This window comes from Macaca mulatta, chromosome 17 (genome assembly GCF_049350105.2).
Source record: "Macaca mulatta isolate MMU2019108-1 chromosome 17, T2T-MMU8v2.0, whole genome shotgun sequence".
Taxonomy (NCBI): Eukaryota; Metazoa; Chordata; class Mammalia; order Primates; family Cercopithecidae; genus Macaca; species Macaca mulatta.
Genome location: NC_133422.1, coordinates 22,280,429 through 22,307,698, shown reverse-complemented (window position 1 = coordinate 22,307,698; position 27,270 = coordinate 22,280,429). Strand labels below are relative to the sequence as shown.

General features: G+C 42.3%; 1 protein-coding gene across 29 annotated transcripts in view; it reads left to right on the top strand.

Annotated features, from left to right (window-relative positions):
• The window catches only part of EPSTI1 (epithelial stromal interaction 1), a 306,029-nt gene that overhangs the window by 22,414 nt on the left and 256,345 nt on the right, over positions 1 to 27,270 (top strand). For 26 of the 29 annotated variants that reach the window (XM_077974437.1, XM_077974436.1, XM_077974430.1 and 23 more), the window contains exons 3-6: positions 1,023 to 1,106; positions 4,376 to 4,449; positions 5,206 to 5,289; positions 16,423 to 16,496. In XM_077974437.1, the coding sequence (XP_077830563.1) occupies positions 1,023 to 1,106; positions 4,376 to 4,449; positions 5,206 to 5,289; positions 16,423 to 16,496 (316 nt within the window). Of the gene's footprint in view, positions 1 to 443; positions 570 to 1,022; positions 1,107 to 4,375; positions 4,450 to 5,205; positions 5,290 to 16,422; positions 16,497 to 27,270 lie in introns of those variants that run through there. The other 3 variants (XM_077974439.1, XM_077974441.1, XM_077974438.1) reach the window with 2 other exon arrangements.

Below are 27,270 nucleotides of genomic sequence, written 5' to 3'. Positions count from 1 at the left end.
AAATGCTGCCATTTAAAGTTATAGCATTATGCTTTAGAGGTGGAAGAGAACTAAAGTTCATTTAGTTCACAAAGAAATAGTAGGCTGTTCAAGTTCAGCTGTGGGGCTATGCTGAAATTCGATGGTCTCCTTTATTAGATAATTGGTACGAAATTTAACTTCATGACTAATGATGGACAGAAAGGCACAAAAGGGAAAAAGCGCTCTAAGGAGTCCCCACCAGACATGTAGTCCCGGGTGGGACAGTGGGTCAGTGCAGAATATGACAATCACAGCCATGCAGGGACTACAGGAACTGCCAGCCGATCTGGTATTTTACAAGCTTTTGATTTAAATACTTAACAGGAGCTTAAGTCTCAATGTGGTCTGGATCTCATGAGGAGATAAGGGAAGGCGGTGGAGTGACAGAACTAGTTTCTCTCTGGCGCCCCCTGCTGTCGTGCACAGTGAACATTTAGGAAATGAGCACAGCTCCCCCGGAAGCCGACTCTGCATGGCGGTCCGGAGTGCCCGAAACCAGAGCCAGGGTCCCCACCTGTGGCACCGAGCCCTCGCTCCCTAGAGTTGCAGTAAGCTTGGGGAGCATTGAACATAAAGCGAGTATGGGCATCAGAATTCTCTGGGGATATGTTTACCTGTGTGTGGAAAGTTCTTATTGACATGAAAATATTCTAGTTTTGCACACATTATCTATAGGAAACTTTAAAAATTAACTTGATACAGAGTTTTAAAAATGCCAGAATGGTAGGAAAAGCTATACTTCCTTGTTTTAGTAGGAGCCCAGGTGGTTTTTCAAATTTGAACCCTCTGTGCTGATTCTTGGTGAGAAGTGCCACAGGGCCGGGCCCAGGGTGACACATAGGGGTCAGGGCTGAATATTGTGTTTCTAACCTGGAAGTCTTGTTCACTCATGCTCATATGTAGTTAATTGACTTCTAATAGTTGTTTCTTATGCTTCGAAGGGACTGGTTTTCTTTTAGAAGTCTAGTAACTGACGATTTGATATTTCTCACCTGGCTTAGTTGCGGAACAGGAGCTGGCCAACCTGGAGAAGTGGAAGGAGCAGAACAGAGCTAAACCAGTTCACCTGGTGCCCAGGCGGCTAGGTAAGCAAGCACAGCCACTGCCTGAATGCGAGAGGGCGGGGGCACCTATGGATCCTGTTAGCAGCTTGCATATGTCTGTCTGTGAATGTCCATTGTAGTTTGTTTGGTCATTGTGCTGCTTGGATGGAATGCGTTTAATGTATATGTGTGTGTGTGTGTGTGTGTGTGTGTATACATTTTTTTTTTCCTGATTTTCTGCAAGTAGCAAACCTGTAATGCCAAGTTCTATGGGAACACAGTGATGGCTTAATTGCCAAATAATTTAGAGCCTCTTAGATGATTGACTCTGAAGAAAGCTTACCTGGGGCGCTGCATATGCCCTGTCATAGCACTAGTCAGGATGGGAGTAAATGCTAGCACGAGCATATTAATCATGGCAGTTAAATGTTAATCTGAAGAAAAGGAGTGGAGAGTCAGTTCCAAAAGGAAGATGAGAGTGAGCTAGAAACCTGGTGGTGGGTAGAAGAGAAACATCACCTGTGTTTTTATTCTACAGATAGAGACCTCTGGGCCTCTGGAGCAGGTGCTGCCAGTGTGATGAATTGTCTGGGCCGCCTTTGCTGGTGTTTGAATCATTCAGAGGGGATGCCACCTAATGGGAATCATTCACATCTTTTCTTTGCTTTTTCTCTTCTAGCAGCAGCTGAAAATTTAAAGGGTTGGACACACAGTGTCCACAGATTTAGTTAATACAAGCAAGTCTTGTGTCACGGGCCACTTTCTGTTGCAACAGTTTTAGAGCAGTTCCCTCACCCGCCCCCCCACCACCCCGCCAAGAACATGAGAACATAGGTAAAAATCTAATTTGGAAATTATTTAATGAGAGGAAGTAATAGTAATATTATCATCATCCCACTGTATTTCATGAAAAGGGCTAATCTCAAGTGCCTCCTTTGTGCATATGAGCCAGACTCGAAGGATACAATCAGAAAACAGTTTTAATATCTCCTAACTTGGCCCCTGAGATTGGCTGTGTGAGACCAGTCTTTCCCAGGCTTTTTGGATGCTGTAAGAAATTAAAGCTTTTTGGTCTTTCTCAAACAATAGGGTGACCTAGCTAATTCTAGGCCTAAAACAGTCTCGTTTCAGTAATTAATGTTTAGTCTTAGGTACTGATCAAAATTCTGTTACTAATGGAGATGAGAGCTGCTGCCCTGCTCTAACCCAGGCGTGTTTCAGGTAGGAATCTAGCAAGTGGATCAGGGTGTGGCTGGACTTTTCTCTATTCACTGCTCTGTTCCCAGATTCTGACCTTTCTAGGGTTGAAGCAGGAAGTGGAGATAAGAGAGGTCGGGGTTCGTAGTGTAGTGATCCTGGTTTCTTTGAGCCTAGGTTTGCGCTGACTGTTCATTCTCCTTCCTGGGATTCTTCGAGTTTTTCAGCATCCTCCACTCTCTGCCACCCATCTCCCACCTGGATTTCCCTGATATGATTTCCTTTCCTGTCAGCAGGGCTTGGCCTCACTGTTGGCTCTTGGTAGACTCCTTTTAGGGTTCCATTGTTCTTGACATGGCCCTCATAGGCAAGTCCCTTTAGATGGCTTTATGTTGGCATTCTCTTTCATGAGAATAACATTAAAAGTACAGGGAATACTTGTGCATTCTTTCTTTTCATAAACTGTGAATATGGGCCATTTATAATGTAGCTACCTCTTCTTGAGGACTCATCTCAGTGGCCAACTGACAACAGCCTTATACCTTTAGGCTCTAACTGTTCTAGGCATGAATCCACTAGGACCCTCAGACTCTTAAAAATGCAGGTTGAGGTCTCCAGCTGATTTTCATTAAACCTCTCCTGCTCATCTGATGTGACGATTTCTCCTTCCTCAAAACACAGAAGAGAGGCAGAATGACATCTTTCCTCAGATTTCTGCCTCCCTTTGGCCTGACCAACCTCTTTTATAGGGTGAAGTTAGCTAAGGTTCCCCAAGGTAGGTTTCAGTTATCTCCTTGCGGATCCTGCTTTGAGGGGCCATTACCTCACTTTGGAATTTGAAGTGCTTGGCATCTGTTGTCTTGAAGTCTTAGCAGAAAATGAGCAGGATTCTCATTTTGACTTCCTGTTATATGCATTATCTAGGGATAATCAGGTATGTGTGTGTGGGAGGGGCTTGGGGGTAGAGAAGAAAATTCTAGAATGTATTAAACTTTGAGATGAGTTTTGAACAAAACTTGTAAATGCTTAAACATCTGACTTCCTCCATTTCTTCGAATTTTCAACTCCTCCTCTACTTCTCTACCCCTTACAATATTGGAATGGTTGCAGGAGATACTAAAAGTTGTTGTAACATTAGAGAAAAGCATCAACATTCCTCACTGTCTTGAAAGAAACATCCCCCATTCCCCACAATAGCAGTCAAAAGGCCAACACCAAACAGGCCTATCTTTTGGATCTCAGAAGAAAAGTCCCTATGGTATCTTTCTCAGTTCAATTATAAGATCTATAGTGAACACAAATTGTTTTAATGCATCTTCTGTGAGAGTGAATCTTGCAGAGAGCTGACACTTTTAGTGACCAAAGCACCAGAGAATTATTTCAAAGGAATCTTTATAATACGCACACCGAGCTTGCATAAACAGTGAGGATTCCCTAAACAGCAATTCTTAGATGATTGTCAAGCTGCCTCAAATTCTTTTAGGTTTAAGAGAGAGCAAGTAAATCATCTCACATCCACATTTTTATTTTGACTATATAAGGAAAGAACAATATATAGTATGGATCAGTTACTAACTGGAATATTCCCATTGTATTTTTAGAAACTGGGTTATAAAGACTACATACTTGTCTAGTGGCAAGACCTCTGAGAGCTTCCTGAGCCTTGCTGCTTGAACATAAAGCAATAGAGTTAGAAGAAGAAAAGCAATAGAAGCACCTTTGATCACCGTCTTTACTAGGTTCAGGCATGGTCATATTCAAGCAGGAAGAATATTCTACAATTTCCAAGACAGGCATTATTTCTTCTATTTAGCACAGACCTTTAGGTATGGTTTCAATCCAAGTGAATACTTTAATACCTACATGATTGGAAAACCTTGGTAAAGTGCTCTTTTGTTTTAAAAATGTGGCCTCCTCTTTCTATCCAGCTCTTTCTTCTAAGTGATTCTTCTTTAAGGTCTTATTAGGAAAACTGGTTATGTTCTTATTTCTAAGAGCATGAGAATGTTAAGGAAACTCATGTAACAGATTTATTATGTATTAATTAGTCCTCGATGGCTGACATTTCAGCTTAATATTTATGTTTCACCTTTGTGGATTTTTTTTTTCCTAAGGTGGAAGCCAGTCAGAAACTGAAGTCAGACAGAAGCAACAACTCCAGCTGATGCAATCTAAATACCAGCAAAAGGTCAGAATTCATCTCTTTTAGTTTAATTTTGGTAAGGAATATGAGTACCAGCTCTTTCAAGTAACCGTGAAATAACACAGTAACTTTACCAAAAGCATAAAACCTTCCAACCAACTGCAAACAGCAGCTTTCAAAATCAAAGCTATCACGAAGTGAGAAGTGAAGAGACGGATACCTTCAGTTCTTACCCAAGCCCTTTATCACTCAGTAAGACCCTCTATTAAGGGAATTATTTTTCTCGTTTAGGTTAACTATGTTTAACTATAGTTTAAAGTCTACTATGTTTGGAATGTTTTGGTTCTAAGAATGTGGATTTGTTTACTGAATGCCAGTCATGGAAGTAGTACAAAAAAGATTTAAGATTCCCAGCGATTTTTACAATGAACACTGAGTTTTGTAATCAGGAAAAATTATTTTCCCTTTTCCCTCCCCAATACACACACACACACACACACACACACACACACACACACACACACACAGAGAGAGAGAGAGAGAGAGACAGAGATAGATAAAGACAGAGACATTGAAAAAGAGAGACACCAAGGAAGAAACACAAAGACAGAAATTTTACAGGCAGAAGATGTAGCCCGGCCATTCTCTGTGATCTAAGTAGCTTGAAGTAACAACCTATAATCATGGTGAGGTATAGCACAAACAATACTGTAATTTGCCTTTCATCATAATTTTGTGTTCCAGGGTTCAGACTGAAAAATGGTAACTGTTTTCGTTCTCTGTAATTTCAATACAATTTAGCTAAAAAGAGAAGAATCTGTAAGAATCAAGAAGGAAGCTGAAGAAGCTGAACTCCAAAAAATGAAGGCAATTCAGAGAGAGAAGGTGAGGAGGAGGAGGGTTAGTTCACATTTGCTGATCAACAATTATAGTTTCATTGTAGAAGATTTTTATTACAGGGACTTTAAAAATTTACCCATCTTTTTCTCTCTCTCTGTTTCTATCCCCTCCCTTCTTTTCCTCATCCAATTTTTTTCCTTCCATTTTATCCTTCAAAGGAAGATTCATGCTTAGGTCTTGTGATTTTAGAGGAGGTATTCCCTTTATGGAGCATAGTCTGTATTTCAGGTAGAACAAAGACAGTCGTTAAGTCATCACCAGGAATAGGGTGAAGAGGCTTGCAGACCCTTAATATTTATTGCATTACAACCTCTTGTCCTAAAGGTCATTTATTAGTTGTCAATTAATACCCATAACTGGCTGGCATGTGGGTCATTTACAGCTAATTTCTTCATGGGTCAATAGTGTACACTATTCATAAATGTGTGTAGTTGAAACTGTTTTCTTTCTTTCTTTCTTTCTTTTTCTTTTTTTTTTTTGAGACAGGGTCTCACTCTGTTGCCTAGGCTGGAGTGCAGTGGTGTGATCACAGCTCACTGTAGCCTCAGTCTCCTGGGGTCAGGCAATCCTCCCACCTCAGTCTCCTGAGTAGCTGGGACTACAGGTTAATACCACTGTAGCTATTTTGTGTGTGTGTGTGTGTGTGTGTGTGTGTGTGTGTGTGTTTTGTAGAGACAGGGTTTCACAGTGTTGCCAAGGCTGGTCTCGAACTCTTGGGCTCAAGGGATCCACCTGCTTTGGCCTCCCAAAGTGCTGGGATTACAGGAATGAGCCACCATGCCTGGCCTAAACTGTTTTAACATTGTCTAAAAGTGGTGTTTTTTTTTTCCCTTTCCTAACATGATAACTGTAATTCTATTGGCATAAATTTGCCAGGATGTGAGAGGTGGGGAGAGAGAGTTGATCTGTAGACCCTTACCATTGAAAATATGGCCCTTGAACAAGCAATATTGGCATCATCTGGGAGTTTGTTAAAAGAGCAGAATCTTTAGCCCTACCTCAGACCTACTGAATCAGAATCTGCATTTTAACAAGCTCCACAGGTAATTCTTTTTTTTTTTTTTTTTTTTTGAGACGGAGTCTCGGTCTGTCGCCCAGGCTGGAGTGCAGTGGCCGGATCTCAGCTCACTGCAAGCTCCGCCTCCCGGGTTCACGCCATTCTCCGGCCTCAGCCTCCCGAGTAGCTGGGACTACAGGCGCCCGCCGCCTCGCCCGGCTAGTTTTTTGTATTTTTTAGTAGAGACGGGGTTTCACTGTGTTAGCCAGGATGGTCTCGATCTCCTGACCTCGTGATCCGCCGGTCTCGGCCTCCCAAAGTGCTGGGATTACAGGCTTGAGCCACCGCGCCCGGCCTCCACAGGTAATTCTTGTGCACATAAAAGTTCGAGGAGCATTAATTTAAATGACCTTGCAAAAGAAGGAGTGACCCATCCTTGTTCTTCCACAGGTGTGATTTCTCTGGCCGATTGGCCTGCACTGTCACTATGATCCCAGCCTTCCCTGCTGTAGATAAATCTGTAGCTTTTCATGTTAAATGTGAGCCTAGTTAGTAGCTTGTGTCAAATAAGAAAAATGAACATTAGCCATCTAGAAATGAGATATTTCACATTGCCAGTGTGGAAATGGCTGAGGGAAGTGATAATGGCTGTGCTTATGGAGCACTTATTTTTTAAAATGCACAGCAAACACACACACGGACATCAGCCTGTAAACACACTGCCCTCCTCCCTAGGCAAATGGCTGCTGCCCAGAAAACTCTGAGCCACGTAGAATCCAAGCAGCCCACTGTCGCCCAAGAGCCTCTAGCTTTGTCTCTGACTTTCCCCCCACTGGCCGCTGGTCCCCTTCTGCCTTCATTTCCTTCTCTCCCAAAAGAAGTCAGGGGGCATTGGGTCTCATTCTGATTGGTCATCATCTCTGCATGCAGCATTTAGTGAGGGAAGAGTAGACTGGATTCCTGGCCAGCATTTGTGCATGTTCTTTGATCCTTCATAGTCAGAAAGGTGTGAAAGTCAACCAGCTCTTTAGTATTCAGTCATGTCAGGTGGGCCCATGAAGAGTTAATCCTATGGGTAAAAGGGGAAATTTGGAGACAGCACTGGTATACTTCAGTTGTATTCAGTTCAGGAATGTAACTTGCATTCCCTAGACTAGGGTCTGTCACAGTATATATACTTCGAGTGATGTGCTGTAGCTTCCTGGTACTGGCTTGTACTGTGAGAATTGTGACATTTTCAGGATTTTTTGAGCTACTTGGCTTCATCATTGTCAGCTTAAAACCGACTGTGCTGGAAAATATTTATGATGTGGAAATCAGTAAATGCTACAGATTAATTTCCCCTCCTCCTACCTGCTAGACCTGATTAAATGTTGACCAGCACACCACTGCTTAGCACTAAATGAAAAAGGTATTTTCTTACCCTCTTCTACCATCCACATTCTAAAGCCAAGTCTCAGAGGGCTAGGGAGAGCAAAGATTTGGGGAAATAGCTGGCCTATTGTGTGTTTGATATTTATTGATTTAAAAATAGATTCTAATTCATGTAGTTGGCAGAATAATGCTCCACCCCAAGATGTCCACGTTCTATCCGTGGAACCTAGGAACATGTTTCCTTACATGGGTAAGGGGATTAAGGTCACAGGTGGAATTAGGGTTGCTAATCAACCGACCTTAGAGCGTGTATCCTGCAATATCCAGGTGCCCAATATAATCACAGGGGCCCTTAAAATTGGAAGAGGGAGCTAGAGAAAGAAGAGATGATACCAGGAGAAAGATTCAGCCCACCGCTGCTGGCTTTGAAGATGCAGGAAGGGGCCATTAGCCCAGGAATGTAGGTAGCCTCTAGAAGCTGGAAAAGACCAGGAAACTGATTATTTTCCTTTGAGCCTCCAGAAGGAACACAGCCTTTCTGGCACCTTGATTTTAGCCCATTGAGACCCATTTTGTACTTCTGACCTCCAGAGCTGTAAGATAATAAATGTATATTGTTTTAAGCTGTTAACTTTGTGGTAATTTATTACAGCAGAAATAGGAAACTAATACTACTCATGTGGTTTTATAATGATGCATTGATTTCTTTTTTTTTTTTTTTTTTTTTGAGACGGAGTCTCACTCTGTCGCCCAGGCTGGAGTGCAGTGGCCGGATCTCAGCTCACTGCAAGCTTCGCCTCCCGGGTTCACGCCATTCTCCTGCCTCAGCCTCCCGAGTAGCTGGGACTACAGGCGTCCGCCACCTCGCCCGGCTAGTTTTTTTGTATTTTTTTTTTAGTAGAGACGGGGTTTCACCATGTTAGCCAGGATGGTCTCGATCTCCTGACCTCGTGATCCACCCGTCTCGGCCTCCCAAAGTGCTGGGATTACAGGCTTGAGCCACCGCGCCCGGCCAATGCATTGATTTCTTATCCAAGAAATCTATAAAGCAGAGACAATGTCTCTAAGACATTAGAGCATTAGAGTAAAAAAGCAGTCTACCAGATGCGAGTGTTTTGCCACTGGTTCTTTCAGCATAAATAGACAGATTTTCCTAACTCCCCACAGCAAGCATTTCACCCAAATTTAGTGCTATGGGAGTAAATCACATTTTCCCCCCATAATCACATGATAAATAATAATTTTATTTTCCCATACTTTCGTGATACCCACAAACCTAAACTATGAAATCTTCTAACTCCATTCTAAAGACTCTGTCTATTTCCTAGGTTCATCTTACTCTGCTTTTGATCTACATATGTTTGAGATAATATGCAGTATTATATAGTTTCCAAATACAGCCACCCTTTAAATATGGGAGATTGGTTGCTGCCTCCCCCACCCCCCCAACACAATGGATACCAAAATCCTATGTAAAATGGAGTAGTATTTACAATAGCCTATGTACCTTCTTCTGTATACTTTAAATCATCTCTAGATTATTTATAATACCTAATATGATGTAAATGCTATGTAAATAGTTGTTTTTTTTTTTTTTTTTTTTTTTTTTTGAGACGGAGTCTCACGCTGTTGCCCAGGCTGGAGTGCAGTGGCGCGATCTCGGCTCACTGCAAGCTCCGCCTCCCGGGTTCCCGCCATTCTCCTGCCTCAGCCTCCTGAGTAGCTGGGACTACAGGCGCCCGCCACCGCGCCCGGCTAATTTTTTGTATTTTTAGTAGAGACGGGGTTTCACTGTGGTCTCGATCTCCTGACCTTGTGATCCGCCCGCCTCGGCCTCCCAAAGTGCTGGGATTACAGGCTTGAGCCACCGCGCCCGGCCGTAAATAGTTGTTATACTGCATTGTTTAGGGAATAATGACAAGAAAATAGTGTTACATATTCAGTATAGATGCAACCATCTATTCCTCATCCCCTGAATATTTTCCATCCGAAGTTGGTTGAGTCAGCAGATATGGAATTCATAGATAAGGAGGCCCAACTGTACTTCATTTGATCCCCCAACCTCATAACCTCAGAGAATTCAGGAAACCAGCTAATGATCTGAGTGACTTCCAACACCTTTCCTTGCTCTTTCCAGTAAGCTATGGCTGCCAAAGTCATTTGAAGCACTGGAAGTCACAGTGTTTTATGCAGACACTGAGAAGCACAGTTAGTTTTAATGCCATACGGTGAAGTAGGAATTAACTGGTAGAAAATAAGTTCTGCATATTAGATGCAGAGATGCATACAAGTACATGTTAAGGAATTACACTTGTTGCTTTCTTATTTGTAGGAAGCAAGTAGTAGCAAGGGCTACCAGTTTAAGAAAAATTTTAGGGGTAAACTCAACATTGAGGAAATTATTTCAATGTTGTTTATATAGACTGGGAAACATTTCCATTTCTGAAAACTTTCAGGGAACATCAGTGTTTCCAAGAAATGTGGTTCCTACATCATGCATTTCTTTGTAGATGAATTGGTGGAGGCATTAAACCTTTGGTCATTGAAATGTAATAGGATCTCACTAATTAACTTCATAATGTTGTAATGTTAATATCTCTGAAATAAAGATGTGGTACTAAGAGTGTAGGCTGATAGCTTCTCTGTGCTTCACTTACCTTAATTGTAAAGTGGGTATAATAATGTAATAATGAGACTGGCAGGACTAGAGGATACAATATATGCAAAGATCTTAGCACGATACCTAGCACTTGGTGAGCACTCAGTAAAGGTTCCCTAACCTAATTATAAATGTAAAGAAGTGCTTTAACACTATCTCATTGGATCTATTATATCAACCTCTTGGAAGGGAGGCATAGAGAGTATTATTATTTTTATGCATGAATTGGATGGATTCAATTATTTCATTTCTACTAAACCCACATGAATGAGGTTGCTGGAGAGAAAAACAAATGTGACTTTTGTTTTTTCTTTTGCTACACCGCATTTCTGAGATTTCATCTCAGCTGTGTCTTTCACAATGCCCAATGCCCAGCATTTTTTTTTCTTTGCATTGTAACTGGGGACCAACCCCAATTACCAAGATTCTTGCTGGCTTTATATTCTTCTTATACTCTCCTTTCATTTGCAGTACGTGACCTTGTCTCTTACTTCATAGGAAATAAAGGCCACTGGCCTTAAGTATCTTTATTTTTCTCTTTTCTTACTCTCCCTTTGCTGCACCTACCCCCATCCTATCTCAGGAGGAATCAGAAGGTCCCTTTCCTCATTGGTACTATAGATTCTTCCACCTGTGTTCACCATGTCATCTTCCCTCCTATCTCCCTAGGGACCTTGCTTCTCCATCAGTTATGCTCCCTTTCTCCTCTCACTTTCTGGTTTTGTTGTTTGTTTTGTTTTTGTTTTTCTTTCTTAGGACTTAATCTTACTCAAATCTCTCACGGTAAAAAATTTTCTGTATAGTGGTCTGCTTTCAACTCCTCTGTCCTAAGCATTATGGTTCAAACTTCTTCAAAGACTCCTCTACCACATTTGGTTCCCAAATGTCACTCTGTGGACTGACTCTCTAACGATCACCTGAACCAAAGAATCTCTATTAAAAAAAAAAAAGTTCCCCAGGGGATACATGGCTCAGCTAGCTTAAGAATTTACCTTCTCTGATTCCTTTCCTTCTCTGATTCCTCATTTGTTGGTAGGCTGAGTTTGGCTTTTCTTTCTAATGCTTCTCTGGTTCTAATCTAACTAAGATCACCAATGGTGTTCTTAATTGAAAAATCCAGCTGGGCAGAGTGGTTCATGCCTATAATCCCAGGACAGTGGGAGGCCAAGAAGGAAGGATTGCTTGAGCCCAGGACTTTGAGACCAGCCTGGGCAACATGGTGAAACCCCGGCTCTTAAAAAGAAAGAAAGAAAAGAACCCAGGAAAGATTCTTAAATTCCTCACTTATTTTTGCTTTGTGTAAAACTGAATATTAAGACTGGGTGCAGTGGCTCATGCCTGCAATCCCAGCACTTTGGGAGGCCAAGGCAGGCCAATTGCTTAATCCCAGGAGTTCAAGACCAGCCTGTGAAACATGGCGAGACTCCATCTCTACATCTCTACAAAAACACATATATTAGCCAGGTGTGGTGGTACGTACCTATAATCCCAATTACTCAGGAGGCCGAGGCATGAGAATCACTTGAACCTGGGAGGCAGAGATTGCAGTGAGCCCAGATGGCACCACTGCACTGTAGCCTGGGTGATACAGCAAGACCCTGTCTCAAATAAATAAATACATAAATAAAATTAAAATTTAATATTAACGATTATAAGTACTCTGTCCTTCAAATTCCACCCTCCTGAACATCCCTGGGAACCTTTTCTGCTACTCATTTTTCCACTGTTGATGCTTACCAGATCCCATCCCTTGGTCTCCTCTGATACTGCTGGGCCTAGGCCCCTCTCCTTAGGTGAAAAATTCCACATTTGAGGATTTAGTTATTGTTTGTGCTGATTTCTGCAGTCCGTATCTTCAGGCCAGACCATATTTCTAAATTCCAGAACCATATATTTTACCGCATGCTTGATATTTCTCCCTAAATATTCCACAAATATACCTCAAATCCAATAAATTCAAAATCGAACTCATAAGTTCATTCTGATGCTCTTAAATGATAGTAATCTTAGACTCTTCCTCCTTTTCTTACTCGTCCCATATCCATATCGTGATACTTCCTATTATTTCTGTCCCTTAAGTTTTTCTCAAGACTGTCCTCTCTTCTCTGTCCCCTATATCTGCTGACTTAATTTGGGGCTCATAATTTAAGGCCTAGATTACTGTGAGAATCACCCCAGGGGTTCTTGTGTATTTGTGGCCCTTGCTGCAGTTTAACCTCCATGTTGTTATAAGAGTGAGCCACTTCCTGGCCGGGCGCGGTGGCTCAAGCCTGTAATCCCAGCACTTTGGGAGGCCGAGACGGGCGGATCACGAGGTCAGGAGATCGAGACCATCCTGGCTAACCCGGTGAAACCCCGTCTCTAGTAAAAAATACAAAAAAATAGCCGGGCGAGGTGGCGGGTGCCTGTAGTCCCAGCTACTCGGGAGGCTGAGGCAGGAGAATGGCATAAACCCGGGAGGCGGAGCTTGCAGTGAGCCGAGATCCGGCCACTGCACTCCAGTCTCGGCGACAGAGCAAGACTCCGTCTCAAAAAAAAAAAAAAAAAAAAAAAAGAGTGAGCCACTTCCTTTCCTGCTTAATATAATGGCTTACTGTTGGGTTTCATAAAGTCCACACTCCTTTGCTTGGCACATACGTTCCTATATAATTATTCCTTCTTACTTTCTCAACCTTATCTTCTACTTCTTTCTATAAACATTGTTCAATTTATCTATGAGTTTCTTGGATTTCCTTGAGCTGACATATTCTCTTGTGCCTTTGTATATTAAAAATGTAAGTTCTGGGCCGGGCGCGGTGGCTCACGCCTGTAATCCCAGCACTTTGGGAGGCCAAGGCGGGCGGATCACAAGGTCAGGAGATCGAGACCACGGTGAATCAACCCCGTCTCTACTAAAAATACAAAAAATTAGCCGGGTGTGGTGGCGGGCGCCTGTAGTCCCAGCTACTCAGGAGGCTGAGGCAGAAGAATGGCGTGAACCCTGGAGGCGGAGCTTGCAGTGAGCCGAGATCCGGCCACTGCTCTCCAGCCTGGGCGACAGAGCGAGACTCCGCCTCAAAGAAAAAAAAAAAAAATGTAAGTTCAGGGAACGCCCCTTTCCTGTCCGGGGTTACTACCAGCCCATGGTTGTCTTTGTGCAAATTAGAGACCAATTCTGCATTCAGGCAGTCAATTCTGTGGGTGCTCAGACTGCTGATAGATAGTGTCTTTGTGTGACACAGAAAAACATACCTCCTCTGTGCTAAAGCAGCCACATGCTGCAGTACAAATCTTGGTGAGGTTAACAGTGGCTCTATCTTTCCTTTCCTACCCCCCTCCCACCTGCTGGGACCCCCTGGGCTGAACAACCCGTATAATGGAGTGTAGTAACCCTGTTCCTACCTTCTCCTCCTCCTGAAACACTCTTGCTTAAGATTAGGTTGGATTTAGAATTTCTATCTCTCATTAGATCCATGGTATTTATCCTTTTATTTAGTCATCAGTTCTTTGGGGAATATGAAGAAAGCTGTGAGTCTACTCTCCATAGAAGGAAGCACCCTTGTAACATGCAGCTTACCCGAAGTTAGAAACCATATTCCCAGTGTTATTCAACTTCTTGGCTCTCGTGCTGAGGATGGAGTCTAATACTAAGTAGGCACTGAGTGACTGTGGAACTTTTGAAAGCATTTCCTGACAATCCATTTAAGTGCTTTTTCTACATTCTTACTATGTTATTTGCAGACTGCTCTCCCCTAATGTGTTTAGCACACTGCCATCATTGCTTTCTTGTCTGTGTCCCCAACGAGGCTGTAACATTTTCCAGAATGGGCACTGCTCTGTTTGTAGCTGTATTCCCAGCATCTAACATGGTACCAAGCATATAACAGGCATTTGATATGAATAGGGATTGAATATAATTTTTCAACTACTCCAGAAATACTACTACTACTACTTTTTTTCCCCCCAAAATACTTCTCCATCAACTATTAACTTCTGAGGCATAAACAGACCTTTTTTTTTTTTTTGAGATGGACTCTTGCTCTGTCACCCAGACTGGAGTGCAGTGGCACTATCTCGGCTCACTGCAAGCTCCGCCTCCCGGGTTCATGCCATTCTCCTGCCTCAGCCTCCCGAGCAGCTGGGACTACAGGCGCCCACCACCATGCCCGGCTAATTTTTTGTATTTTTACTAGAGACGGGGTTTCACCATGTTAGCCAGGATGGTCTCGATCTCCTGACCTTGTGATCCGCCCGCCTCGGCCTCCCACAGTGCTGGGATTACAGACGTGAGCCACCAAGCCCGGCCTTTTTTTTTTTTTTTTTTTTTGAGATGAAGTTTTGTTCTTGTCGCCCAGGCTGGAGTGCAGTGGCGTGATCTTGGCTCACTGCAACCTCCGCCTCCCAGGTTCAAGTGATTCTCCTACCTCAGCCTCCCAAGTAGCTTGGATCACAGGTGCCTGCCACTATGACTGGCTAATTTTTATATTTTTAGCAGAGATGAGGTTTCACCATGTTGGCCAGACTGGTCTCAAACTCCTGACCTCAGGTGATCTGCCCGCCTCAGCCTCCGAAAGAGCTGGGATTATAGGCATGAGTCACTGTGCCCAGCCATAAGTAGACTTTTGTTGGATACAATTTAGCTACTATGTGACTATGAGTTGGAATCTATTAGTGAAAAGGTTAAAACCAGTGGTCTTAATTTCTGACTTTGCTAAAGGAATCCAGCCTTTTGTCTCTAGCTGTTTTTGTGGCTTTCTCACTGTTCTCTGAGTAGCTTTCTGAATACTGGTTTAATCAACACTTACTGCTTGTTTGCTGTCTTTCACCCTTTGAGATCCACCGCAACCCCCCTAGTCCCCACCCTGGAGGGCAGGGAACTCATCACCATTGAACACTTTTGTGCTCATGAGTCAGGATTTTTTCCTAGACTAGAATCATGTTTATTTGCTTTTATAATTTTCCATTAGTTTGCCTCCTAGAATTCTGTGTTTCATTAATAATCCAGTTGCTTGCCTTATAATTGATTCTCTTGGACTGTAGTAAATTTCCTTTAGTTTTTTTTCTGAAACCGAAATCATCCATTTTGCCTTTCAAAATGGGACTAGTAATTAGTTTTAAGTGAATGAAGACTTTCATGGAAATGAACAATACAAGCAGGTTTTTCCTTTCTTTGAAAGATGGAACCAGACTTATGTTTGGGCTTGAAAGTGATGATTTCCATTTTTCTCCTTTCACAGGTCCTCTTCTGGGCAAATCCAATTTTTTATTAAAGTAAACCCAGCTGCTTACTGTCTCTCTTGGATTCATTTAAAACTTCATGATCCTCTTGGATAGTAGAATGTGTTTCAACTCCCCATTAAATTTGTTGTCTAGGAATTTTACTTGTTTTTCATAGGTCATAGCAAGTTAAAAAATGACAGAGTGTCATGGTGAGCAAAAAGCAAATGTTCCTGGGTTATTTAAATTGGATTAAAATATGCCAGAGCCATGGTGACAGAAATATCAAATATGAAGCCCTTTATCTCCAGGCTCTCCAAACAGCTAATTAAAAAAAAAAAAAACTATTTTCTATTCAAGTGGATGGCTTCTTTTATGACATGTGCTGTTCAGTCCCTCAACAGCTTTAAGTATGTGATTCTAAGTCAGAAGGGAGTTGGATTGTCTTATTGAAAATCTCTTCCTGAATACTTTAGTAGAATTTGGGTGTATATATAAATTTTGTATGAGCTATTTAACCATTTATTATAATTTTAATTTAACATACTTGGTATGGAAATTTCATGTTTTCATTAAAACATTTTGAAAGCACTGCTTAAAAAATAAATGTTGCTATCATTTGAACTAAAGAATAAAAACGCAAAATACTGGTTCTGTGATTATACCAATCAAGTTGGGAGAAGGGAGCTGTGGAAAGAACTTGGAGCTCCTGGCTTTCAGTCCAGTGCCCGTGGGTCTGACAGGGAATACCATCTTGGAGCCTCTGGCAGGATACTGTATTAGACTATCAAGGCTGCTTGAACCTTAGGATTTTGGACCTTGGGTAACTTTAGCATCATGGCTCTGCTTAAAGCATCTTTAATAAGTTATGTTTTGATATTTGCAATTTCAGAGCAATAAACTGGAGGAGAAAAAAAGACTTCAAGAAAACCTTAGGAGAGAAGCATTTAGAGAGCATCAACAATAGTAAGTTAATGTTTCCAGAACTTTGTGCCTTTATAGGCAGATTGTTCATACAGGTTTTAAATTCAGGTGATGGTCACTTGTCAAAACACCTGGTATTGGGTTATTGGCTGTTATATTAATTATGTCATTGAACTCTGTCACCATGTAAGTAAGGTGGGAGTCATGTCTACTCACCAAAGTATCCTTGAGTAGTCAATAACACTAAATTTGAGAAATTCTCCATTATAAATGACTTGGAAGACTTGATCCTTTGGTGATCCAAGGTACTTCTGCTTATGTTGACTTCCAGGATACCAATATAAGGAACAGAGTGTGTGCACTGAAGTGCCTAAGCAGAATCTAAACTGACCAGGGATTTATCTAATGGACTGCTATACACCTGTATTTTTTTCTAGACAAGAATTGAGAAGTCATTTAGTAGTTATTGGCAAAACTCTCCACTGGTGGTCATACAGCAAGGTAATTTGCAGTATGATTTGTGAACAACAGCAGCTAATAGATACGGGGCAACTACTACGTGCTTTATAACGCAATCTACTTTGTTATGTAGGCTTGAAGGATACGCTCATGTACTAACTCTTGGTAGCCAGGTTACCTGCACATTGATTAAAAGACAAAACCAAAGAATCCTATTTCTGGCCCTACATTAATTCTAAATGTGGTAGAAATAGAACCAAGCAGATCTGGGTTCAAAGTCCTAGCTCCCACTAAAACTCTTCGAATGTCAGCGTTCTTTGTTTTTTTTTTTTTTTTTTGAGACGGAGTCTCGCTCTGTCGCCCAGGCTGGAGTGCAGTGGCGGGATCTCAGCTCACTGCAAGCTCCGCCTCCCGGGTTCGGGCCATTCTCCTGTCTCAGCCTCCTGAGTAGCTGGGACTACAGGCGCCCGCCACCTCGCCCGGCTAGTTTTTTGTATTTTTTAGTAGAGACGGGGTTTCACCGTGTTAGCCAGGATGGTCTCGATCTCCTGACCTAGTGATCCGCCCGTCTCGGCCTCCCAAAGTGCTGGGATTACAGGCTTGAGCCACCGCGCCCGGCCTTTTTTTTTTTCTTAAATAGAGATCGTATCTATCTTATAGGCCATTTGCAAGAATTACATAAAATATGTAAATGACATAAAAGTTCCTATTACAGGCACTTGAAATGATCCTTCTTACAGTGGCCCTTGTTGAGTAGGCTCATATAACTTCTATTTTATGGAGGCTGTACGTGAATTTCTGGTCCCACCAGAACCAGTAGTGGGCGCTCCACTTTCATATGAAATATTCACTGCCTGCCTCCTGATCTCTCGCTCCATTGTTGTTCCTTGTTTGCAGAATTTAAGATCACTCACATGTCGGGGTGAGCGTATTTGTGACACCCTCCAACATATTCCTCCTCCTCAGCACAGTATCCTCTGATTTCTCACGCCACTAAAATTATCCTGCCTCTATCATAAGCAGCCCTTTCTTGCTTTAAGATTCAGAGGCAGGAATGGAAGAGAAGTTTCTCAACCCGCTGCTTGCTCCTTAACAAGTTAGATACTGTGTTTCTGCTACCCAGGCCAGAAAATAGATGGGAGATGGGATTGGGTAGGATGAAAGTGTTGGTAAGTGATGTCATCCTCCTCAGCTAAAAAGGAGCCTCACTCTAATTTTCATCACAGAATCCTTAGCCTGTCTCTCTCCACTCTTCTTGTAAGGAAGGCATTTGAGTGAGGAGCTAGTGGGAAACTAAGGAGCTAAGCACCAGGAGAAACTGTCTGTCTTGCGGAGATATGGTGGGAGGAAGGCACTAGATGACCGCTGTGAATGTATCATTGCCTTTCCTCTCATGGGTAGAGAATGAATGATAATTTATTTCAAGACTCAGCCTGAAGAGGTGAGAGAGATTAGGGGCTGTGCTGGTGGCTTTGTGTCCGAAGTTGATTCCTTCCGGTGGGTTCTTGGACTTGCTCACTTCAGGAATGAAGCCACAGACCTTTGTGGTGAGTGTTACAGCTCTTAAAGGTGGCACAGACCCAGAGAGTGAGCAGCAGCAAGATTTATTGTGGAGAGCGAAAGAACAAAGCTTCCACAGTGTGGAAGGGTACCTAAGCAGGTTGCCACTGCTGGCTGGGGTGGCCAGTTTTTATTCCCTTATTTGTCCCTGTCCATATCCTGCTGATTGGTCCATTTTACAGGTGCTGATTGGTCCATTTTACAGAGTGCTGATTGGTGCATTTTACAAACCTTTAGCTAGCCACAGAGCACTGATTGGTATGTTTTTACAGAGTACTGATTAGAGCGTTTTACAAACCTCTAGCTAGCCACAGAGCGCTGATTGGTGTGTTTTACAGTCCTAGCTACAGAGTGCTGATTGGTGCATTTTATAATCCTCTTGTAAGACAGAAAAGTTCTCCAAGTCCCCACCCGACCCAGAAGTTCAGCTGGCTTCACCTCTCAACTTTGGTAGCCTAGAGTCACAAATGAGAACAAATGTCATTGTCCTATGACATACTAGTTTTACATCAGAAGAGGGAAGACCTACTTAGCAGTGAGGGGCCTTGGGCACAGGACTGGATAGTTGAATGGGTTCATTCTCTGGAGAGTTCTAAATACGGCAAAGTAAAGGATAAGAGATTCTTGAAGTTTTAAAAGACTTTAGAAGTTGTGCGTCCAACCTCCTTTCTTTTATAGTTCTAGCTTCTTGAGTCTTAGTAAAACAACTAAATACAGAAGATCAATCACTCTTTTTTCTGTAAAGAAAAAAAAAACTTTGCCCTCAGCCACCCAGCCTACTGTCAGTGGAGCTGAATTCAATTACACGCACATTTCACTCTTGCTCTTTCTTCTGCTTGTTGTAAAAGTCCCAGGTAACCAAGAAAAAGAGAGGTTGGCTAAAAACGAGAAGGATCTCAAATTGATTTTTAAAGCCTATTGAGAAACACGAGAAGAGGTATATGCGTGAGGTTCTTTGAAAGAGTATTGTGTTTTGAATTACTTTTGAAATTAAAAGACCAATAGCTCATGAAATAAGCAGCAATTGTATAGTTAGAAACATAAAAGAGATTTAGAAAAGATGGATCCTCTATATGACAAGTCTTTGTCATACCTTCTTAGAATCAGTTTGTGGTGGGAAAAAAACGTCTAGGAAAGCTCTTTGGATTTTTTTTTTTTTTTTGAAACGGAGTCTCGCTCTGTTGCTCAGGCTGGAGTGCAATGGCTCAATCTTGGCTCACTGCAACCTCCGCCTCCTGGATTCAAGTGATTTTCCTGCCTCAGCCTCCCAAGTAGCTGGGATTACAAGCGCATGCCACCACACCTGGTGAATTTTTGTATATTTGGTAGAGATGGGGTTTCACCACGTTGGCCAGGGTAGTCTCAAACTCCTGACCTCCAGTGATCCACTTGCCTTGGCCTCCCAAAGAGCTAGGATTACAAGTGTGAGCCACCGAGTCCAGCCAGCTCTTTGGATTTTTAACATCACAAAGGTTTTGCCAGACCAACCAGACTGCCTACCCCCACCTCCCAAATTAGTTTCTCCTGAAACTGTCAAACGAAGGAACACAAAATAGAAACACGCATAAGAAATTCTTTCAAACCAGTCAGTACTTTGCTAGCTTCCCCATGCTGCAATGTGTGATTCGCACAGCAGACCAGGAATGATACTGTTTTCTGTAGAGAGGGCAACCATGGACTTGAGCGGATTGTAAATCCAAGTTGCTGGAGAAAAAGCTCACGATAGCGACCTGGGGCACCACCATGAGAATCTTAATGTGCTCTTTCTTAACACCTTGTTCTTGACTTCGTTCATTTGCTTCTGATTATTTTTAGTGTTGTCAATTATTTAGCTAACAGGCAGAAAACTAGGCTTTTATTGACATCCAAAGGGACTCTCCTGAGTGTAATAATGAAGGCAGTTTATCGAATGCCCGTGAGGTTGCTTTCTAATTGTACGCAGTAATCTGCCCGTGCAAGCTGGCTGAAAATACACAAGCAGATTGCACATGCAGATGGAGCACACAGGATGGTTTTTATGGAAGGACCTCTGGAATGTACTTTTGCAGTACTGTCTTTTCCCTAAAAATCGAACGACTGTGACTGTTTCAATGAGCGGCTGAGAGCAGAACAGATGAATGGTGCGTGCATTAAGTCTGCTACTCTGGCTGGGGACAGACTCCAATTTCACAATTTAGAATTCGTTTTAGGATTCTTGAGCCTGAAAACAGGGTAGAAATCGGCCGTTAGCCTTGGTCTAAGTTTCAAGGTTATTTTTAGTCTCTGTAATTATTTACTACTTATAAAAATTCATGCGTGATACCTTTGGGTGGACTTTTCTATTAGGTAGAAGATGTGAAGTAACCGTTGATAAGCCTTTTTAAAAAAACAATCATAGGATTTTATGATTTCGGTTCTTTAAAACATGGGGTAAAATAAATCTCAGCATTTTAAATGTTAATTGGTAATTTGTTGTTGGTGGTGGTGGGGTGTAGTCATCTTTCCAATTGTGTTTTTTTGGATGAGTATTAAGACAGGTTTGAATTTTGAGCCTATTTAACCAGCTAGGGTAGGAAAATGAGTGAAGCAGGACAGATGCATTTTGTGTGTGGGTATTAGGAAAAAGTGTTCTTTTAAGAATTTTCTGGAGATGTAAGAATTGGCTACATTTTAAACATTAACAATTTAAAACTCATGTCTAATAACCACTTGATGACCAAAAAGGAAAGGTCTCTCTCTTCTGTTTTTTTTTTGAGATGGGGTCTCATTCTGTTGCCCAGGCTGGAGTGCAGTGGCTCAATCTCAGCTCACTGCAGCTTCTGCCTCCTGGGTTCAGATGATTTCTCCCACCTCAGCCTCCCAAGTAGCTGGGGCTATAGGCATGCACTACAATGCCCAGCTAATTTTTTGTATTTTTAGTAGAGATGGGGTTTCACCATATTGGCCAGACTGGTCTTGAACTCCTGACCTCTTGTGATCCACCTGCCTAGGCCGCCCAAAGTGCTGGGATTACAGGCATGAGCCACGTGCCTGGCTCAAAGCCTCTCTTTTCAACCCTTAAAAATAACAGATTCTCACTTATCTCTCCTTGATCTGGGAAAGACCTGGAAGGGGTAAGAGTGTCTCTATAGATGCAAATTTACCCCACAAAAGACAGCTTTACAGGGCCATTTCAAAATATGTCAAAGAAATATATTTTGGGGTAAAATATTTTTATTTCCTTCAGAGTCTGCTTTCTGTCATGTGATGCTGTACCAGAGTCAGGCTGGAATTTGGTATCTTATTGCCACAAAGAGTCTGTTAGGGCAGTCTAGGATGTCTATTTTAATGTACTGGTTAGTTGTGCCTAAACTCCAAAAGGGAGGGAGCATTTAGAACTTGGAATTTAGTTTCTCTTTTAGTTTTTCTTTCTGGAATTCACTTGGCTACAAGGGGATCCATTCAGTCTGTTGGGGGCGCTTGGGATTTTATTTTTTCTTTACACATTAAATGTAACAGATTATATATTCATATGGTTTTAAACTACAAAGTGCTTTGTTCTTTTAATCAAATAAAGTAATAAGAAGCTGCTCTGAGGCTGAGTGCTGTGGCTCATGCCTGTAATCCCAACACTTTGGAAGGCCAACATGGGTGGATTACCTGAGGTCAGGAGTTCGAGACCAGCTTGGGCAACGTAGGGAGACCTCATCTCTACAAAAAATACAAAAATTTGCTGGGGGTGGTGGTGCATGCCTGTAGTCCCATCTTCTTGGGAAGCTGAGGTGGGAGGATCGCTTGAGGCCAGGAATTTGAGGTTACAGTGAGCTATGATCACGCCACTGCACTCCAGCCTGAACAACAGAGCAAGACCTTGTCTCACCAAAAAAAAAAAAAAAAAAGCCACTCTGGAGTTCCTGCAGAGAGCTTGGTGAGAATTGGAGCATGGCCACTTCCTCCATGGCCCTCCCAGGAAAGCTGGGGTCCAAGGACAAGCGAACCTCTGCCCTGCAGGCACCTGGAGCCCTTGCCATGGCTGTGCACCAGCAGGGCCCAGGCCTTGATGCAGAGGAGGACCCCTCTCTCCACTCCACCTCTTTGACCATCAGGCAGCCGCCTCTGGTCAGCCCAGACCCAGCTGGCTGCTGGGCCTCCTGGCCTAACCCCGCCTGGCCTAGATGAAGCCTTCAGGATGCAGCCCCTTTGGGTGGCACTGGTGTGTGGGGTGGGAAGCCTGGCAGCTGTGGGAACACCGTGGAGAGAGCGCTGTGGGGTGAGGCCTGGAAGGCAGGTCTGCAGATGGACCCGACTCTGCCACCTCCGTAGGCCTAGAACCCTGCACGACCGAGGCCTGGGGTGACCACTCTGTCCCAGTTGGGTGATGCCTGCCTCATTCTTGATGACAATGGACCAAGCAAGGCCTTAGTGGTCCAGAAGGTGAGCAGAGCCCTGACGGATGAAACTGCTAGAATCCACCAGGCGGGGTTGATCTCCCATCTACCATACCTTCATATCAGAAGAGAAATGGTAGGATAATAAGCCACATTTGGGCAACTGGAAGGACCAGGACCCACTGGTCTTTGGAGAGATGTACTGGCCCTGTATAGAAGACCTGTGTATGTAATAGGAAAAACTGCTCTCAACTGACCTCCCCAAACTTTTAAAAGAACGCTTGCTACATCTGGCCCTTCTAGATGTAAAGAGGTTTTGCTAAATTATGATAAAAGAGTCATAAAATCACACATCTTGCAAATGCTCACTTCTTAAAAAAATCATAGAAAATGTCTTCTGGAATGACTTTTTGAAATGGATTTGTGAGACCACCTCTGCAAGTGACATCGGGATGACATGTCCACATTTGTTCAGTGGGTAAGAGGACTTGGGGTGGAAGACCTGAGAAGGAGGAGGAGAAGGCTCCGTGCCAGAATGATCATATTTAGGAGACATTTTCATATTTTAACCATTGCTTTGTGTGTGTATTTTATTCCTCACTACTGTATACATGGTTGACAATATTAAGTACTTTTTTTTACTTTTGTTTGGAAATGTCTGGGTTTTCTTCTGGATGTTCTGAAGTGCCTGATATGTGTTGAAAGTACAGGTAGTAAAATAACACATTTTGTGAATATCTTTTTGTTGACATTCATATGAAATGTTTTTAGTGGGGACTGGCCAAACCACCTCTTCAGTAATACAACGTTGTGTTTCAGGGGAGGAGGGAGGAGGTGGAGGTGCAAAGAGCTCGGTGCCCATGTGCCCATAGTGAGGCAAGAGTAACCATTGTCCTTATGTCTGTGAGTGTTGTTTTACTTATCTGTGTTTACAGTGTATATAAAGCAGTGGTCCCCAACCTTTTTGGCCCAGGGAACTGGCTTTGTGGAAGGCAATTTTTCCGTGAATGGGGCAAGGGGGATGGTTTTGGGATGAAACTGTTCCACCTCAGATCATCAGGCATTTGTTGGATTCTCATAAGGAGATGTAACCCAGATCCTTCACATGCGCAGTTCACAAAGGGTTTCTGCTCCTATGAGATTCTAATACCGCTGCTGTTCCGACAGGAGGTGGTGCTTGGGTGGTACTGCCCACTCACTCCTGCTGTGGGCCCAGTTCCTAACAGGCCACAGACCAGTACCCATCTGGCCCGGGGGTTCGGAACCCCTGATATAAAGTACAACCGAGTCCTAATTTATAACATCCAGTCCCTCTAGATGTTAAAGAGGTTGCCTGTGTATGGCAAAAGTAGAGTTTGTAGACTAATATATTGTATAAATTCTGTTTTACAATTCCTAGGAAATACTGTCTTCGGAAAATTTGAGCATTATTGAGTTGATGGGGAAGGAAAGAGTTCTGGTCCAGAATGTTCATAGTTTGAAAGCATTTTCAAATGATAACTATCCTTATATGTGTGCAGTTTATTCAAGACTACTGTATATGTAGTAGACAAATTAACCCCTTATCTAAAATATTTAGGCTATCTAGATGTTTAGAAGTGCCAGTTAAATGTTAAATGTAGAAGTAGTAAAACATTGCTTTTTAAATATATTTTTGCTACATTGGATAGGAAATATCTTCTTTTGTAAATGAATTGATAAATCATCTCTGAGCAGTATACTACTATCCATACTTGTACAGTGTTTTAGGGCAGGTGGGAAGGAAGGAATTGCAAAAGGTAAAATGCTAGCGTTTATATTTGGATATTTTCAGCACCATTTTCTGTATGTTTAGTGCGTTTAGTTTTGCTATGTGTATAGGGTATATAATGGACAAATGAGTCCTAATTTTGCAACATCTAAAGAGGTGCCAGTACATGAGAAAGTACCTGGTAAAACCAGTACATTCCATATACTTTGTTTTGAGATTCATAGGAAAGCTTGTCTTCTGTAAGTCACTTCTGGATATGAATTTGTTCAACCATCTCTAAGCATTATACATGGTCTATACTTGTCAACAGCATTGAAGGCAGAGGGAAGGAAGTAAGGAGGGAATGGTTCAAGGCCCAAATGGTCATATTTAGAAGATGCCTGAGATTCTAATCATTGTTATGTGTGTACAATTTTATTCAACAGTGCCGTGTACATATTGGATAATTCTTATATGAAATATCTAGTCTTTCTGTATACTTAGAAGTGTGTGGTATGTTTAAAAGTAGGACTACTAGAATAATGCTTTTTGTAAATAGCTTTTATTATTTTTTTTTGTTACTGAGACGGAGTCTCGCTCTGTCGCCCAGGCTGGAGTGCAGTGGCCGGATCTCAGCTCACTGCAAGCTCCGCCTCCCGGGTTCACGCCATTCTCCTGCCTCAGCCTCCCAAGTAGCTGGGACTACAGGCACCTGCCACCTCGCCCGGCTAGTTTTTTGTATTTTTTTAGTAGAGATGGGGTTTCACTGTGTTAGCCAGGCTGGTCTCGATCTCCTGACCTCGTTATCCGCCCGTCTCGGCCTCCCAAAGTGCTGGGATTACAGGCTTGAGCCACCGCACCGGCCTGTAAATAGCTTTTAAAAACAAATGGGAAATACTGTCTTCAGAAGTGGAATTGTTAAACCACCTCTGTGAACAGTATACTACTCTCAGTACTTGTTTGTTGGGTTGAGGGGGGTGGGAGGGAAGAAGTTGCAAAAGGTGTTTTGCTTTGCTAGTACATACTAGAAAATTTCAGCTAATCCGTCGCCCTGCATGATATGTACATGTCATTTAACTTTGCTGTACTTTATGTATTGTGTACATACTGGACAAATGGGTTCTTATTTCATATCTAGTCTCTACAGTGGAAAACTTAAGTCCTATTTAAAATAGCTAGTCATTCGAGATGTTTAAAAAGGCACAACACGTTAAAAGTAGAAGACAAAAGTAACACCCATTAGGTATTTTTTGTTGTTGTTATTTCACAGGAGTGGTTGCATTTGGGAACAGTGTCATTGAGCTTGGTGTTTTTGGAGAGTGTGCTGACTGTTCATTGGATGGTGGCAGGTGCGGGGAGGAGCAAGTATGCTGAGAGAAGCTGTGAGTTAGATTAGTTCAGATTATCTAACCATTGTTGTACATGTGCATTTTAATTAATATTGGTGTGTTTCAAAGGAGAAACAAGTCCTAATGCTAAAAGTTTGTTAAAAGTAGAGGTAGTAAAATAATTCCTTTTCAAATGTCCTTTTGTTAGTTTTTAGGAAGTCCTGTCTTCTGGGAGTGACCTTTCTTAACCTGCCTCTTGGAGCTAGACGTCGTTCTGTACTTAGTCACTAGAATGGTGGAAGAGGGTGAAAGAAAGGGCTTTTGCTAGTATCTCCATATATAGAAGAATGTCTTGGATTATAACCATAGGTCTATATGTGCATTTTTAGTAAAGTACCTGTGTTTATTGTGGACCAAGTTAATTATTTTGCAATATCTAAGCTTTATAGATGTCCTGAGGTAACAATGTATGATAAAAAGTAGAGCTAGTGAATTAGCCAATTTGTACTTTTTTTTTTTTTTTTTTGGTTATAATTGATAAAAAAAGATGCATGTCGGCCGGGCGCGGTGGCTCAAGCCTGTAATCCCAGCACTTTGGGAGGCCAAGACGGGCGGATAACGAGGTCAGGAGATCGAGACCAGCCTGGCTAACATGGTGAAACCCTGTCTCTACTAAAAAAAATACAAAAAACTAGCCGGGCGAGGTGGCGGGCGCCTGTAGTCCCAGCTACTTGGGAGGCTGAGGCAGGAGAATGGCGTAAACCCGGGAGGCGGAGCTTGCAGTGAGCTGAGATCCGGCCACTGCACTCCAGCCTGGGCGACAGAGCGAGACTCCGTCTCAAAAAAAAAAAAAAAAAAAAGATGCATGTTGGACATGGAATTGTTAAACCACTTCTGAGCAGTGTAGGTCAGGGCTTGTTCTTTAAGTTGGCAGCAGAGGGGTCGAACGAAATAAAAAGGGAGAGATGCATGCAAATGTGTTCATATTTACGTTTTGTTGCTAGCCATTGAGGTAGCTGTATCTCTTTTGGTCGTATTACAGGAATACATTAAGTAATTAAATGGAAACATACCAATCTTGCTAATATTTTAATGTAGATCTGATAATTTTCCTAGAAACATTATGCTTAATATACTCTGTTGCTTTATGTTTCATTTTAAATTCAGCATTAAGGGAATGCTGTATTTTAATTGGAACACTGCCAATACATTTATCTAGAGGCCTGTGTCCATTTTTGTCTTCTATGAAACTTTTGTCTCAAGAAAGGTGTGATTACATTCTTTTTTCTTTATTATTATTATTGTACTTGTAAGTTCTAGGGTACATGTGCACAATGTGCAGGTTTGTTATATATGTATACATGTGCCATGTTGGTGTGCTGCACCCATTAACT